The 17,468-nt window shown below is 40.1% G+C and overlaps 1 protein-coding gene across 2 annotated transcripts in view; it reads right to left on the bottom strand.

The window, feature by feature from the left end:
- myom2b (myomesin 2b) overlaps positions 1-17,468 on the bottom strand; it is a 90,066-nt gene that overhangs the window by 57,952 nt on the left and 14,646 nt on the right. For both annotated transcript variants that reach the window (XM_084709059.1, XM_084709060.1), the window contains 4 exons: positions 7,816-8,015; positions 7,584-7,637; positions 6,779-6,906; positions 6,491-6,674 (listed from right to left, as the gene is read on the bottom strand). In XM_084709059.1, coding sequence (XP_084565185.1) covers positions 6,491-6,674; positions 6,779-6,906; positions 7,584-7,637; positions 7,816-8,015 — 566 coding nt within the window. The remainder of the gene's footprint in view (positions 1-6,490; positions 6,675-6,778; positions 6,907-7,583; positions 7,638-7,815; positions 8,016-17,468) is intronic.

The following is a 17,468-nucleotide window of genomic DNA, read 5'->3' as shown; positions in this document are numbered from 1 at the left end:
CCCCAAAATTGTCAAGGTTCTGAAAAAACACTGCAAGTAGGGTGGGTCCATTCCAGCACCATCCCACCTGCATACCTAGAGTACCTGCCAAAACGTTATCCGCAATATGAGCAGGACATCAAAGATCCTGTAGAGAGAAAGGACATCTACATTGTCCTTGATGAGACCACATATTGTGGTAGATGTCCACTGGCCATCTTGCTCCAACCAATAGGTGAACAAGCTGTTGTAGCAGACCTGGCTTTTTTAGAAAGTTCATTTTACTACTGTATCCCAGGTTGTTTTTTGAACAGAGTTTGGGCTTTTGGGAGTGACTCATCTAGCTACATGAAGAAGGCCTTCACCTGCATTCTAGAAGGTCTCTTTCCAAACTCCAGACATTTAACCTGCTTTGCCCACCTCATTAACCTGGTGCTTGAGATTTCCCCCGATTTGTTTGGTGAGGTAAACAGGCTCTGTGCTCTGGTAAAGAATGTGTTATGTCAGGAACCTCAGCGTCATCAGCAGCTTAGAGCATTCATGCTAGAGAAGGGAAATTATTCTGTAATGCCTGTCTATGCTGTCCATTCCAGGTGGGGCTCCTGGGTACATGCCATAGAGTACTTGGCTGACTACATGGATATGCTCAGCGACTACACTGCTCCTCTACCAGAAACAGCCAAGTGTGTCTAGGACCTTTGCATAATGCTGGAGGACCACAAGGAATCTTATACCTGTTGTTTCAATTAAAGGAGTTGCTATTACTGATAAAAGATGGAATAATTACTTTATTAGGGAGTTACTAACAGTACACAGCCCTCAGAAGTTGTGTGCATTGACTGGAAATATACATGGCTGCTGCATTTCTTTTTCTGATAATAATGTATTTTACAATTTTAATTATTAATACCGTATTTCTTCGATTAAATGCCACCCTCAAATAAACGCCGCCCTCGAATAAACACTGCACCAAAAATGAACATTGTGTAATAAACGCCGCCCTCGATTAAACGCTGCACCAAAAAAATCTGAACACTATTTATTTATTTGAAGCTTCTCCAAATCCACCGTGAAAACTTTTTTTTTTATAATTCACTTTTTTTTTTTACTTTTACAATGCAACATAACAATGGCATAAGTATCCATGTTTTCTCCAACTACCATATCACACAAGAACATTGTTACAAAGCACAAACACACACACAAAAAAACAGACAATCACACAGACACAACACATCCGAGGTCTTAAATTTCATTTAGTCAGGTCTTAAAAAGGTTTTACCCTCGTTAATTTCCAGAAACGCAGTCTGCAGAAAGTTATTACAAGGTAGCATAAAAGTATTGAGTCGTAGCCTACAAAACGAGTCTTTGCTACAAACAAAACCAGCAGAACGCTGCCCTCAAAACGTTGGTTCCGTGTGTTGTATTTCTTTCTGGAGGATAGCCTATTGGTGTTGGTATGTACGCGGTGATAAAACTACAAATCCCGTGATAACTGTAATACCTGCATGCGAAATACGTAGGCGCTTCCTCAGAGTTTGTTAAAATTCGGCTACGAGTGGAAAATGGGAAAGTACTTTCAACGAGACATGAGTTGCGTTCGACATGGACTGACTTCATGCAGCGCCGCAGCCGGCTGCAGACGACGCCGGCGCTGCATGAAGTCGAAAGCACCTATAGCTAGATCACAGCGATTTCCGCTGTTGGTTACAAGCAGTACCCAGCTCCAGGTACAAGACTCGCTGCAAACTTTGCCCCCAAAAAATTCAATTTGGTTACTATTGTGATTGCTTTATCTGTAAATTAAATGTATGTTTTTTTTAATGAATTCCTTTCATAGATATTACATGTTTTTTTTCAGAATGTCTTTTGATTAAAATATTTTTGGGGTAATGCGTTGTGTAGGTCTTAAATTGCAATCTTTATGGTCTTAAAATGTCTTAAAAAGGTCTTAAATTTGACTCACTGAAACCTGCAAGAATCCTGGGGACATACAAAGCTTTTTCAAAAAGCAGTGTAAGTCAGGCTAATTAACTAGCCACACTAGCAGTGGTAGTGACCAGGCTTTCAAATGCAGATTCTACTGTGGATGAAGTATTAACTGGTGATATTATATGTTAACCAGGATATTGTTACAGCTAAACCTAGCTTCTGTAGCTAATCTTTTAACCAAGGTTAGGAGTCTAGCCTAGGACAAATTCACAGTTGATGGACTGTCACTGCATTTCTAGACAGGTGATGGAAAAAACTAGCCTGGCTGCCAGCCCAACTTCTCCCCGCCCACAAAAAAATTTGGTCGGGAACTTGGGTCTGGAGGTTCTCGTATTAGGGAACAACTACAGAAAACCAGAATCTGGGCGTACCAATGAAATTGCCAGGGCGGGCTTTATACGATGATGGACAGATGATCAACAGTAACGTAATCACCACGTCACAAAAGAGCGCTTAAGTTGAATTTGTTTTGAACAAACAACATATTACGTTGCTCTGATCGGTTGTAGGTCTATCCAATTGAGCGAAGAGGCATTTGTTTTCCAGGCTCGTTTGAAACACGCCCCGTAGTCAAAGCCCAACGGAGAGTTCTCAGACTCATATTCTGACTAGAATTATGAGTATGACAACGTCAGGCTAGGAAAAAACAGTTGAATGAGTGTGAATAAGTTAACACTGTTGGTTATTCAAATATAATGAATCATTGTTTGATTATTCATGTCCAAATAACACTGTAGACAATATGGTAGGAGGGTTAAACTTGCTAACCATAGGATAGGCTACAAAATGAATGAACCATTTTGTATGCAGGAAAAACAGCATGAAAACACTCCAGATGTAGAGCAGGCTGAGAAAACAGCATCAGGGCTTCAGGTGAGGTTTATGATAATAAAACATTTTGTTGTTCTGCATTACAGTCTCTTTTTTTGGAGAGTGCATTTTTTAGATTATACATTTATACTAGCTCTTTAGGGATAGTATACAGAATGGCATCTTGATTTGCGCTCCAGGGGAGGGGGGGGGGGTTGATGGGTGGATGTCCCCACCGAGTCTGAGATCAAACCTACGCCCTTGGTTTAGACCCTTTTTAGGAGGGCTCAAGCACCCCTAAATTTAATCTCAGCACCCCTAAAAATAATATATTTTTTAAATATATTGTTTATTATCATTTGCTGCTGGTAGTTCATGAAGAAAGGGACATCCTTAGTGTTTTCATTCAATATTTTGCATAATAATATATAAATGTATCAATTGTTATCCAGTAAAATCAGGGATTTATATTAGCAAGGGGGTTTACGTTTAGCACTTTTGCAAGGCACTGTATTCATGTCACATTCTCATTGGCGGCTGAGCCCCCCTAAAGGCCTGATCCTAGAATCGCTCCTGGAACAATTTCTGGGGAAATTGTGGGGTGTGCCTGCGTCGGTTGCAGATGGGCCAGTTCTTTTTTACTGTCATTTGTACAACTGATATACAGCGACACACCATATAAGCTTCAGTTTAAATACAACATTTAATGTGACATTACATACTGTACATGCAAGTCTTAGCTAAATTACTTAAATGTATGATGCACTTTTCAATCAGTCCTCCTCCGACACCACAACACGATACTTGCTGAGTATAACAGCGCAACAGCTCAAACACAGCCAGGGATACAGTAGCAACGCTAGTGCTAAATAAGTATTTAGCTGCTAGGCTCCATGACGCCGGTTAAGAAAGGCTTGTGAAATTGCTCACCAAAAGAACGCAGGGGAACCCACTTGTCTGGCAGATTACGACGTTTGTAGGAACCTAGCGAAAAATAGCCTAAACTTTCCAAGACTTTTAGCTAGGTTTATAGGTACCTAGTGAAAAATAGCCTCAACTTTCCTAGACTTTTAGCTACGGTACTAATACAGAAGGAACACTGATATCGCTGTCTGACTGGAACGTCGTATCTATGCATTGTTGCTGTGCTGACATTGTGCACACCCAATGAATTCAAAATTTGTAGGTTGCACATGCGCAAATGTTAGTCAAAAATGCTCGCACTGTTTCAAAAACTGGTCGCAACAGTTCAAGCACTCGTAATCCAAGCACTGGTCCTCTCCAAGTTGGACTACTGCAACTCGCTGCTCGCTGGTCTCCCAGCATGTGCAACCCGCCTTCTTAAGAGGATTCAGAACGCAGCGGCCCGCCTAGTCTACAATCTACCCAGACGCTCCCATGTTACCCCGCTCCTCATCTCTCTCCACTGGCTACCTATCAACGCCCGTATCAGATTCAAGACCCTGGTACTGACCTTCCGAGCAGTGAACGGGACTGCACCCGACTACATCAAGTCTCTCCTGCAACCTTACACCCCCACCCGTCAACTACAGTCTTCTTCAGACAACCGCCTGGTGGTCCCACCGCTCAAGACTGCCCGGTCCCAACACAAGCTAGCTGCCGTAGCTGGAAAATCAAACTGTTCCTGAACCCTGTGGGGAGGAGGGCCACAACATCATGGCCACCAACAAAACTCAGCAAAACTTGGTCTTGCTCCGGCTTTAGTTTATAGATATTCGTCAGTTTGCCACAACGGACTGAATGGCTTTGCTCGCATCTTTCTCCACCGCCATCACGGAACTACAACACAAACTAGCGCACGACATCAACGTCATCGTTCTCAGCCACTCCCTCTGTTCGCTGATTGGCCGGTTAAAAATGTACCTGCAAAATCTGACTAACGTCCTGAATGGCCAGACCGAGTACAGAAGCAAAATCAAAATTGGGCGGAAGTACGTAGGACGGTAGAGCCAGGCTAGGTCTATGGAGCTATACCCCTCAAAATCCACTTTTCTCAGGATATAATTTTTGTCTCGTAATTTGAATTCTGAATTTGAAAGGGGTGGCAAAAAATACACACTGCTGGGTGTTTGATCTTTTTTAAGTCGACTTTCTGTTCTAAAAAGCCTTTTAAAATATCAATGACGTCATACACATTGTACAACCAGAGATCCTGCTTCACGGCAAGCTCTGGTCTCTTCCTTTTTTCTCTCGAGGCATCGACAACACAGCTGACAGGTTAGGCTCTCGCTGTCAATACACATGCAGAAACAGTTTTGGCTTGCTGATGTTGTTGCTAATGGTCTGACATTATGATTCAGCTTTGGATGCCATCAAGCGGGATCTCTGGTCATAGTCAGTCCTTCCCTAACCAATCAGCATTCATTAGCAGAATGCTAGCGTGTTATGGGCAACAACGTTTCTGGTGTAGTATGGAGTGAAATACAACATTGTGCACACTGCCAGTGAGCGAGCCTGACTGAGGTTTACGTCAAAACAATGTAACGAGGATGCAGTCTCACTCAGATTGCCAGTTTAAACAAATCAGAAAAATAATCGGACCAGCTGGCTAAAATCAGAATTCCCATATCTCTTGAAAGCTGCCCTGCTTGACTTTTTAGATGTAGAATTGACTGTAAAACTGTCAATTATGAACTTTGTGACATATTTCACATGACGTGAAGACATGGTTGCCGCTCGCTTATTTTATTAATAAAGTAATTTCTTTGTCTGTTGATGTCTTGTGAGATATAAAGCTTGAACATCGATAATATTTCATAAAAACCGAATTGACGCGGCCGCCATTTTAGATTTAATGGAAAAGTGTAAAAACCTTTTACACGCCCCAAATGTTGTCCAATGTTTACAAAATTTGGCACAGATGATCTTCAGACCAAGCTTCACAAAGTTGTCTGATGGATTTTCCATTTTCAAAACCGTTTGTTCGGTAGAGCTGATCAAAGGCGGCGGCAAAGCCGCAAAAGACACGTGAGAGCGTAACTCGGCAAAAATGTGTCAGATCATCACCAAACTTCGGTTCCTTCGTTCCCACGAGGAGTAGAGGAGGCCTGTGGTTTTATACCAGAAAAATAACTTTGAACACTCAGTACTCTTGAACGCAAACATATATTTCAACCAAACTTGGTGTGTTGCATGAGTGCAACAGGTTGCTGTTAATTGTTGCACAAGTGCTATGGAGGCCATGGCCTGCTCTGGACTGCTTGGCCCCTCCAGTGCTGCTTGCAGCTATATTTTATTGTTGTGACCGCAACAAATAAATCAATGTATGGGAAACACTGTTATACTCATTGTTTGTAATGAGATTGGCATTTCTAAATAAAAGTAATTAACCCAAAAAATTACAAGATGCAGAAAGTTGCCAGATTTATCGCTCGTTGCTCAATTAGATTTTTTTGCGGCAACGGAATTACCTTGGCAAGTCGCTAAATTGGATTTAAAATAAAGAAAATAATTGTCTATATGTCACCTAAGTATAGAATGACAGAAAACAGTCAGATCGAAACCAAAAACCGTGGTTAAAAAACTGAGGTTTGTATTGAACCGTAGGCTGACTGTATTGTTGCATCCCTGGTAGGTAGGTAGGTAGGTAGGTAGGTAGGTAGGTAGGTAGGTAGGTAGGTAAGTCAAAGACAGTAGATGAGAGAAAAATAGAGAGGAGAGCATAGAAAGATGGAAGGAATGCCCTTACCCTTTAGTTCTAGAGTGTGGATGGGCTTGGTGGGTTCTGAGGCCTCACTGGATCCATACATGTTAGCTGCTAAAACACGGAACTGGTACTGTTTGCCCTCCGTCAGGTCAAACACAGCATAGCGAGGAGATCTCACAGGCACCTGGGTGTTCACTCTTTGCCACACTCCGCTCTGAGACAGGCTCTGGGGGAATGATTATGCTGTTACTCAGATGCACTCAAAGATTCAAACACATAATTATTTTATAACTCACAGTCACACACAAAAACACATTACAATACTAGTACCTTTTCTATGTAGTACCACATAGGAGCCTTGCCGTGATAGGCCACAGGCTTCCAACACAGGACCACATAGGTTCTGTCAATCTCAGAGGCACGGACACCAGAGGGAACCTCAGGAACAGCACCATCAGCTACAGACACAAACACATTCACACACACAATGTGACTTAGAATGTCATACAACCATTTTGCCTTAAATCATACCGTTGTCTTGTGTGGACACACTTCAATTCACTAGAATGGCAGAGACAGGGGTCCATATCTATAGAAGGCATACACACACCATGTACACAAACACTGTGCACAGAGTCTGTTGCTGTGTTGTGTTATAACCTCACAGATGGCTGTGAAAATCCTGACGGAAATTTCATCAAAAGCCAATCAGCATTTGTCCGATGATGCAGATCTAGATGCATAATCAGCACTAATTACTGGGATACAGTCATAAGGAGAGATGATGGAGGGACGTGGTTGTTGATTGATGTGTCATTATATTGATGACAGCCAGGATACAAGCTGCTGGCATGTCTTTAACCCAAATGAAATAATGATAGTCTGTTCACACTGGACTGTGTTGACACTTTAGTGTTTAGGCCCTGCACTACACACAAAAGCTAAGATCCCTTTACATTTGAATATCAATTAAATTGTACAGCATGTAAGAGGGCAAATACTATGTAATTTTATATTTTTGGATGAATTGTCCCTTTAAGGACAGTTTTTTGAGAGAAGTGTTAGTTTTTCTCTCAGAGGTTCAAGGATCCACATTCATCTGTGCAGCATCAAAGAGCAGCCAGTCATTTAACACCTGCAAGGTCATCATGGTAGGACACCACGTCCAGCTTGCCACCCAATTTCTTAGCTGTCAAAAACAAAGCACATAATGAATTTAATGAAAATATAATTAATCTAATATTCATTTAAAATATCAGAACCAATTATGTAATGACAAGCACAATAAATGAGTTGTGTGTGTTTGTATACATGTGTGATTTCGTGAGGTCATGTGTATGTGTTGTTTAAACTTGTAATAACATTACCATGGAGGTGTTCAAACTCAGTGGGGTCAAGAGCAGCGATGGGCTGGGACATGCGCGAGGCTTTGCTGATGCCATGGGAGTTGACCGCTCGGACCCGGAAGTAGTAGGAGTGACCCTCAAATAGGCCTGGTACTGGGTATTTGCAGATCTTGATGGGGGAGTCATTACACTGCACCCAGTTGTCTGTGCCCACCTCACACCTGTAAACGCATTGACATATTCTCACAGGGCTATTGTAGATGATAGGCTAGGCTTCATCTAGGTTTGGGGACACTTAATTGTCTGATATTAGGTAAAAAGATTAACTGCTATGTTGTTGCTATTAACTAAATTGAGAAAATCTACATAAACATATCATTGTACCTTCTTTGTTTATACCTATTTAGCTGGTGTCAGCATCCATGTAAGCTGAAAATAAAACTTGAAAATGAGAAAAGGTACATTTCAATTTTTTTTTTTTTTATGCCTACATTTCTAAATTCTTTTTTTTTTTTACTATTCATATTTGAGCAACCTGAATTTCACAATTTAAATGTCTTTTATTTTAGTTTAAATTTCAATATTAAGTATTAAATGTCTTTTAAAATTCAAAACATGTCACTGATTTGCTTCCATAAAAGCCCTACTTATTTTCTTCAATATGGTATTACAGTTTAGGTATATTAATATCAAATGAACCCGTTAAGGAGTAGCATCGCACATATGTGATCGTTCGAAAGCGGGCCCCGCCCCACAGAGTACATTTACATTTAATAATTTAGCAGACGCTCTTATCCAGAGCGACTTACAGTAAGTACAGGGACATTCTCCACAACGTCATTTGGCACAGCCGGAAATCAAACCGACAATCTTCTGATTACTAGCCTGACTCCCTAACCGCTCAGCCATCTGACCCCCATACCGAGTACCGTCGCACATGTGTGACTCTGAACATTCCAACCAACTTTTTTCCGATAAACAAAAACTATATGACAAACGCTATAGTATGGCTTCAAAATGTACAATTAAGAGGCTAACTAGAGAGGGTACAATTTCTGGGGAAATTGTAGGGTGTGCTTGCTTGCGTCGGTTGCAGAGTGGTCCATTTTTTATGACATTTTTACAACTGATCTCTGTATATATTATATAAAAAATGCATCGCCTACTTATTATTTATAAAGATTACATAGATTTAAAACAGTGGCAATTTCTGTAAGACTGCAAGGGAAGCTCAGCTTCCTCTAACATTAAAAACCATTCATGGTCAAATATTTACTATTGTGTTAACATTTTAAATGCGTTTGAACACATTCATATCGAAGACGAGTTTGTTCAGAATTATCTACATATATTAGCAGCTCGACTGACTGATTTCATTCTCATACATTCCCGTAGCACCACAGTCATTTCCCTGTTGAAGCTCAGCTTCCATGGACTTTAATGGGGTTGCTTTGAACAGTTTTTTTCAGTGTTTCAAAACTATACGGTCATTGGATAAATGCTGTGATTATGTACCGCCCTGGACGCTTGCCGTCTCTGGAGGTGAATGGAGGAGTGGGCTGGCCTGGACGCTGGCCTGGACGCTGGGCTTCCGCGTGATGATTGGAGGGTCTGTCGAAAGACTGCGTCTCCTTTTGATTGACAGCGATTTTGTACTATAAAAAGGAAAAAAAAAAGTCCCTTCGCAGATTTTGCAAGTGTAGTCAAAAGACAAATTGCTGCAACCTATTTCTTGGTATTTGCTTGGCAAAATTGCTAGCCATACATTTCATTCTCCACATTCCTTGTTTCAGTTTGACGTAATACCCACATTTCCTACTTCAAGATTAATATTGTTTTGTTAGATTGTTTGTTCATTCATTCATACCGTAGGCTATGCTAGAGATGTAGGGGTGAACTAGCCAGTGAACTAGCCAAATAAATTGAAACATTTTATGATGTAGGCCGAAAATTAGGTTTCCCCTCTTTGCAAGACCAGCAGCCGCCTTTGATTATTATTTTTTTCTGCTCATTTACCACTCAAAATACTAAGAGTGGAGAGTAGAATGAAATTACTCAACACAGTGTGTCTTTTTACAATTTATTTGTTACCATTCGTAGTGTTGATCAGCAGAGAAACAGTTTGCCAAAGACGTTGAACTTCATAGACGTTGAACATTCTTTAGGCTTCAGATCAGCTGACGTCGCTAAGCAACGGAGTACGCTGGTGTTGAAAAATGACCGAACTACTTGCGGAATGCTACGAAAGACGTAAATCAGAAGCAAAAAGGCCACTTTCCTTGACAGCGGTCAAATATGCATAGCAACGGTCAAATATGAGAAAATTGTTCACAGCAGAACGTTGGGAAGCCCCATTTAAGTGAATGGAGCATTCTACAGCATTAAGAACAGCCGTGTAATAATTAAGCAATAAGGTACGAGAGGCAGTACATTATTGTCAATAATGTACGGGTTCCAGGGTGTTGTTAGCAAACAAAACGGCAAACCCTGGAACCCGTACATTATTGACAATAATGTACAGCCTCAAGTACCTTATTGCTTTTATAATACGGTTACTAGCGAAATTATAAATAGTATATAAATAGTAAGCTGCCTTTCAGCACAAAATCGCATTTCAGTAGCCAAGAGAAAATAGTCCCGTGACGTGTGGTTGTTGCTATGCAACGGACAAACAACATTGTGAACTTCACGTTTGTTAGCCTAGCTAGATCTTGCACCATTTTATTCATTCTCAATGCTCATTTTATAAAAGTTGCCTTTAAACTAACAACGACAATGGGACACTTTCGATAAAATAATATTTAATTTAAATATCAGGCCTAAACATTCTAAATCAATCATAAATGTCTTGTAGGCACTGGGTATATGCTAGCTAGCTAGTCTACAAATGCTGTAAACTAGTTACGAGTGACTTGGGACTCGATAGACTAACATTAGGCTGTTGTTGTAGTTAGCTTATGTTGATTTGGATATCTCCATGTGCATCCGTGGGAAACGTCATTTTAAGAAGCCAAGACCAGGTCATGTAATTGCGTGCCTACGAAGCTAAAATTAAATAAGTGGATATCTAGTTGGCAACTTTAGGCTAGACCTGAGCTCCAACGTTTCAGTAGCTAGACCAGCTAGTTAGCACTGATAGCACGGGACAGTGCAATATTATTGCTCAAAAATTAACCGACTGTTGCTAGTCCAGCTTGCTAATAAACTGCTGAACACCAGTACTTGTAGACAGTCTTTTTCTTCGGCAACCTCTTAGTTATTTTAAGTGCGCACTAATATGGAACGCGCCCTTTTTAAGGTTAATGTGAAAAGGCGTACAGTACTTTATTGCTCAATAATGAAATAATGAAATCATAATGCTTGATTTCATCCACCCGTATTATAAGACATAAAAGTTTAGCCATAGCTGTGGCATTGAAGACAGTACTGTAGCCTACTACTACACTGCCAGTGGGAGAGCCGAGTCTGTGACTTTGAGGCTAACGTCAAAACAAGACGCGGTCTCACTCAAATTCCAAGTTTTACACAAATAACAAACTACTGACCCGCTGGCTGTCTTCGGAGTCGCCATATCTTTAAAACACTGCTGTCCACTTAGATGTAGAATTGACCCTGGTACGAAATTAAGAAAATACTCACCAGACGCAGATTGACTGAGTGTCAACACTGTTGACTTGTTGCTGCCGCAATCGTCAATGGAGGCTGACAGGCTCTCACGTAGCAAACAAATCAACGTTTTTACAGCAATCTATATTAAAATCTCACCACCTGGCTGTTTTCACAATAGTCATATAGTCATAACATTTCCCTCTTTCGTTTTTTGTAAAATTGAACTATAAAATTAGCTTCAAAAAATACTACTATGACGCTTTCTAGCATGGCTGCCGCCTAAAAGACGAGGTGGCCTAACGGGCGACCTGCACTCGCTCAAATTTCAAAGACTGTCACAACCTAAATAAAAAATGCAAGATTGCAGTTCCACTCGAAATCGCATTCTCTACAAAACCAAATGGTTGGGATTTTTTTGTGGGTGGTATTTTTCACTCGTAATCCAAGCTCCAATTTGCGAGCTAGAAAGTCTATCATGTTGTATCCATGCTAACGTGTGTTGACGTGGTGACGTAGCTTGCACAGATTACCCTTCGTCAACAAAAGGCACTTTGTCGCCACAAAAACGTTGTAACCTCCTAAACAGTGCAACGGAACGTAAATCCAAATACAAGCAACTCAATCGAGACCAAGACGAAACGTTTGACACGTAGGTTGTCTATGTAGTACAAATATTGACAAAGTTTTAGGGGGGCAAAAAGAATAATACAAATAATAATATATATGTGAGATAACAATGGTTTGTGCGCGCCGAAGGCAAGCACACCCCAACAAGTAACACTAGCAGGTAGTAGCATTGGTATGAGTATTATGCTAGGTTGCTAGGGATGGGCGTGGTTAATCGAATATCCTAAAGTAGGTTAGTAATTGAATACTTTTTTCGAATACTTATGAGCTTAGTTTAATATAAAAAAGTAGGGCTGTGAAAAAAATGCGTTATGATTAAATTACAGGATTAATTCGTTATTTTTCTTTAACGCATTTAACTTAATATAACCACAATTCAACCCAATCTGCAGCTTCTGGATGAGAAGTTCGTGTTCCAAAAAAACTACGATGGAACATCCAATAAAACCAAAGTGATATGCACACTCTGCGGGAAGACGTTATCACTCTGGATAAGAGCGTCTGCTAAATGACTGAATGTTATCGTTTCACCGAAGCAATACCAGCCTTAAGTAACCTATACCACCTCAACGCAAAGCATGCGTTGGTCGGCGAGGGGAGTTCAAGTAGAATGCTTCAAACCACCCTCACTGAACAGCGTAGGGCCCCCACTAAGTCTGCCTGTGACAAGGTGACTTGCACAGTTGCGAAATGTATTGCAAAAAGCTATAGACCGATTGATATTGTTGAGGACGAGGGGTTCACCAAAGTTTTGCGAGTGGCAACGGGTGACTCGGGCATCAAGGTACCGCAAAATCAAAGACGCACACTAATGACAAAAGTTCGGAAAATCCGTAATATGTGATTAATCATGATTAATCCAGAGAAACCTGTGATTAATTTGATTACTTTTTTAAAAATCATTTCACAGCCCTAAAAAAAGTTATTTTTAATGAAAAAACATCACGTCGTGTTGAGAATTCTAATAGTTGCGACGTTAGAAATTATGAAAACCATCAAAAAGGGTTGGCTACATGACCCTGCGTTCTGCTGCGAGTGTCCTTTCATTTCATTTGGCGCTACAAGAAGCATAGTATCCTGGCTAAGCAGTAGCCTACCTCGCAACAACCTCAGTTCCTGCAGTCTATTCTACGCCGGCCTAAATTGACTCCATACTCGCCGCTCCCTTGAGCATGTTTATATGCTCATTTTGCTGAATAAAAATGCGTATGGCTAATGGTTTTGTGGCTTTTTTATTAACCAGCAGCCATGTAGAGCTAGCGTAATCGGCTATGTTTGCATTCTGTGGTGGCTCACCGAGGATTCCGGTTCCAAGTTAATATGCAATATTTCTCCATGTGTGTCTTTCGTTTTTATCGAGAATAGCCTACCCAATGTGTTAAATGTCTTCCAAAGTATTTCAAGTTTTAATTTCACATAGTAATAAACTCAGCGCTATGCCGCCAATTTAAGAGCCTATACGTCTGGTGATGCAGCATTTTTTCAAGTTCATTGTCTTTTTGTCATGTTGATGAAATGATCTTTCATTTGTTTTCTTTATTCAACCCTTATGTAATCTAATATCTTAATAGTCCAGATTATTGCCAGAATGTGTTGTGGTTCATGTGTTGACTGTATGCTTTGCGTCATGCTAATGACATAACAGAACCACATTAATAAAAATAGATTATCCGGTTATTCAAAAATAATTTCGGATACTATTCGAATAGTGAAATCAGTTCAAATCTCCATCCCTATTGCTAGGTAACGGAAGCTAACTAAAGCTAGCTAGCTTCCGTTTTGGAAAAATAACTCTGTTGGAAGCCTCGGAAATATTTAGAACTCACGCATCTAAAGGGCAAGTCATATTCAGGCAGGAAATGGTTAAACAGTGTGAAAAGTGACTAGGTGAGAAAAGCTTCTAAAAGTACTTTATGACATCACAATAGAATTTGACGTAAACATTCTGAACCCCATGAAAAGGTTTTGCACATTAGACTGGAATATCATAAAAATGGTAAGCGTTATCAGTGCCAAAAGTCATAGCACACTAGAGCATTCCAGCCTCTATCAAATACATTTTAAATGGTGTTTCCAGCTTAAACGGTGTGAAACTAGTTAGGCGGCATAAAAAATGCAAAAGAGGAATAATATTAAGTAAGCTGAATAAAAAATATAGCTGCAAGCAGCAATGAAGGGGCCAAGTAGCACAAAATATGGACATTCAGTAGCTAAAGCAGCAAAATAAAACTAATTTTTAAAAAAAGCTCTTTTTTTTATTGCATTATACTTTTTGGCAACACGGTGGCGCTACACCGAAATGTTTTGATTACCTTCATGGCATTGTGCAAAAGACGTATACCGAGTTTTGTAATGATACGCCAATGCATTCAGTAAATATATCATTTTAGGACAAAATTAAAATGACCGATGTGGGAAAGTGTTATATTTCACGAGTTGGTATGGCACAAAAAATCAGAAGAGTCCAATCTTGTCATTTTTGGTCAAACTGATAACTGAGAAGTTATTATGCTAGAAATCTGATGCACTGTCTATATGTAGCAGCATTATATCTACAAAGCATATACAACATTATCGTTACTATTATGATTATATTGCTAGACAGCTACTGTGGCGTACCTGGCTTCCAGTTTCACTAAACAGATAATCCAGTATCATGCTTGATGATTGTGGCTGGATTCGAACCTATGACCTTGCATTTCAGAGGAGCCCATCTTATCCTTGTGAGCTATTCTCACTGCAGAATTGTTGTGTTCAGTTACTGTATAAAAAAGTAAACCGTTTCTCATGTGGCAAGCGTTGTCAGATTTGACCCAAGTATAAACAGCTCTAATTCAGTAATATTTTGACATATCAAGGTGATTGTGGTCAGAAGATTATTTGATTACATTTTCATTAAAATAGGAGAAACGGTAAACGAGGAGTTCAAAAAAGTAGGTTTTTATGAAAATTCCAAATGGCAAATGCCCCAAATGGCAGACACGGGACAATGTAATATCTTTCGACTTGGTATGCCACATAGAATCAAAAGAGACCAATCTTGTGATTTATGAACTATTCAGAAGATATAAGCAAAAAATTACCTGACCAGTAGTTGGTGCTGTGCCAAAACTGTGTAACGACCGGCAAATCATGCTTGTGATGACATTTCCAAAGTTTCGTCTCCACACGGTAAACCGTTGCAGATTTAAGGCCTCACGTCTGCTTTGGCGTGCTCTTTGTTCGGTTTGACAATTTTTAAAAATTTTGTCGGCATAGTCTGAAGATGATCTAATACGATGTTCATGATAATCAGAGCAACGGCCTAGGAGGAGTAAGTAGGTTTTTCAGAAAATACGTTATGGCAGAAAAACCGTCTCGATGACAATGATGTCACAGGGTCCAGACAAATTTTCTATATCTAAGGAATCCAATGATACCTCACGTTAGAAAAATGGTTTTACGGTTCAATAGTTATGAGTGTAAACACACCTCCAACTTTGACCCCTTGGTATAGTGTTCGAGTGGTCAACATGAAACTTGGTAAAATTGATTAGTAGACTGTCTCCAATCAGTGTGCCAAATTTCAAAACGTTTTACCATACGGTTCTACGGGCTGCAATAGACTCCTATGCCTAAGTATAATAATAATAATAATAAATATAGCTGCAAGTAGCAATGGAGGGGCCAAGCAGTCCAGAGCAGGACAAGGCCTCCATTGCACAAATTAAGTCACAGCAACCTGTTGCACTCATGCAACACACCAAGTTTGGTTGAAATATCTCTTTGCGTTCAAGAGTACTGAGTGTTCAAATAGTTTTTTCTTCTTCTGGTATAACACCACAGGCCTCCTCTGCTCCTCATGGGAAGGAAGGAACCAAAGTTTGGTGATGATCGGACACATTAGAGAGTTATGCTCTCACGTGTCGTCTTTGATCAGTTCTACCGAACAAACAATTTTGAAAATGAAAAATCCATCCGACACCTTTGTGAAGCTTGGTCTGAAGATCATCTGTGCCAAATTTAATAAACATTGGACAACATTTGGGGCGTACAGAAGGTTTTTACACTTTTCCATTAACGCCAGAATGGCGGCCGCGTCAATTCGGTTGTTATGAAATATTATCGATGGTCAAGCTTGATATCTCACAAGACATCAACAGACAAAGAAATTACTTTATTAAGGTAAACACTTCAACAGTTATTAGCCAAAACACTTGTATGCTTCCGGCCACGCCCCCTTTTAGTCACATGACATGAACCATTAAAAAATGTATATTCTTCACAAATGGTCACTGCATAGAAAAATCCATGCTGCAGACTTACCAATGGGATACCAAATCTGACCAAATCCAAACATGGCTACAAGCAGTAATGAGGTGGCCAAGCAGTCAAATGACCCAGAAAACATTTTAGACATCCTAAAAAGAGGGTAAGGAGTACACAAAGCAAGTTTGGTGTGAATCCATCAATGATTTGCTGAGATACAACCCAACTTTCTGTTTGCTAGCTTAACAGCACATTTTGATTGCCTGTAGCGGGCAAACAGTTTCAAAAATCAAAAAACCATGTGATAGCTTTTGAGTCTTGGTCTGAAGATAATCCCTGCCAAATTTGGTGAAGATTGGACAACATGTGTAGGAGGAGTAGAGAAAAAACGTTTTTCAATTAATTCAAAATAGCGGCCGCATCAATTCGGCTATTATCACAAATGATTGAGTCACACACGGGATGTCCCAAGATATCATGAGACAAAGGAATCACTTAATAAAGGCAAACAAATCAATAGTTATTGGCCAAAACACATTTTTGCTTCCTGCAGCCACGCCCAGTGATCACATGACACCAAATTGTGTGGTCATCCTCAGAAGAGGGTTCCGAGTCAAAATAGCGAGTTTGGTGTTGACATCTCAAAGATTTGCCGAGATTTGATCCAATTTCCTGTTTGGTTGCTTTGTTGCTGATATTGATTGGCTGTACCGGACAAACGGTTTTGAAAATCAAATAAAAAAGTAATACCTGAATGAGGGTTGCTCTGACGATGATGTTTGCAAATTCTGGGGAAGATTAGAAAAAAATTGTAGGAGGAGTAGGCTTTCAAAGGTTTTTGATAAAACCGGAAATTGCGGAAAATCTACATAACCGGAAATTGACGCCATAGAATTCGTCTTGATCCAGGGAATCCAATGATACCTAATTTTTGAAGTCATACGGTTCAAAAGTTACGTGTGTAAACACAAGTCCAACTTTGGCCCATTGGTGGCGCTAGAGTGGTCTAATGGGAGACATGAAACTTGGTGTAAGTATAGAAGTGACTGTCCTTAATGAATGTGCCAAATTTCACAAAAAGTTACCATATGGTTCTAGGGGCTGCCATTGACTTCCATGGTACAAGAATTAAACAAAATTAAAAAAAGAATAAAACTAGTGAGGGTACAATTTCTGGGGAAATTGTAGGG

This window comes from Hypomesus nipponensis, chromosome 11 (genome assembly GCF_054491055.1).
Source record: "Hypomesus nipponensis isolate SF chromosome 11, ASM5449105v1, whole genome shotgun sequence".
Taxonomy (NCBI): domain Eukaryota; kingdom Metazoa; phylum Chordata; class Actinopteri; order Osmeriformes; family Osmeridae; genus Hypomesus; species Hypomesus nipponensis.
Note: the sequence above shows the minus strand (reverse complement) of the source record. Positions and strands in the feature narration are given on the sequence as shown.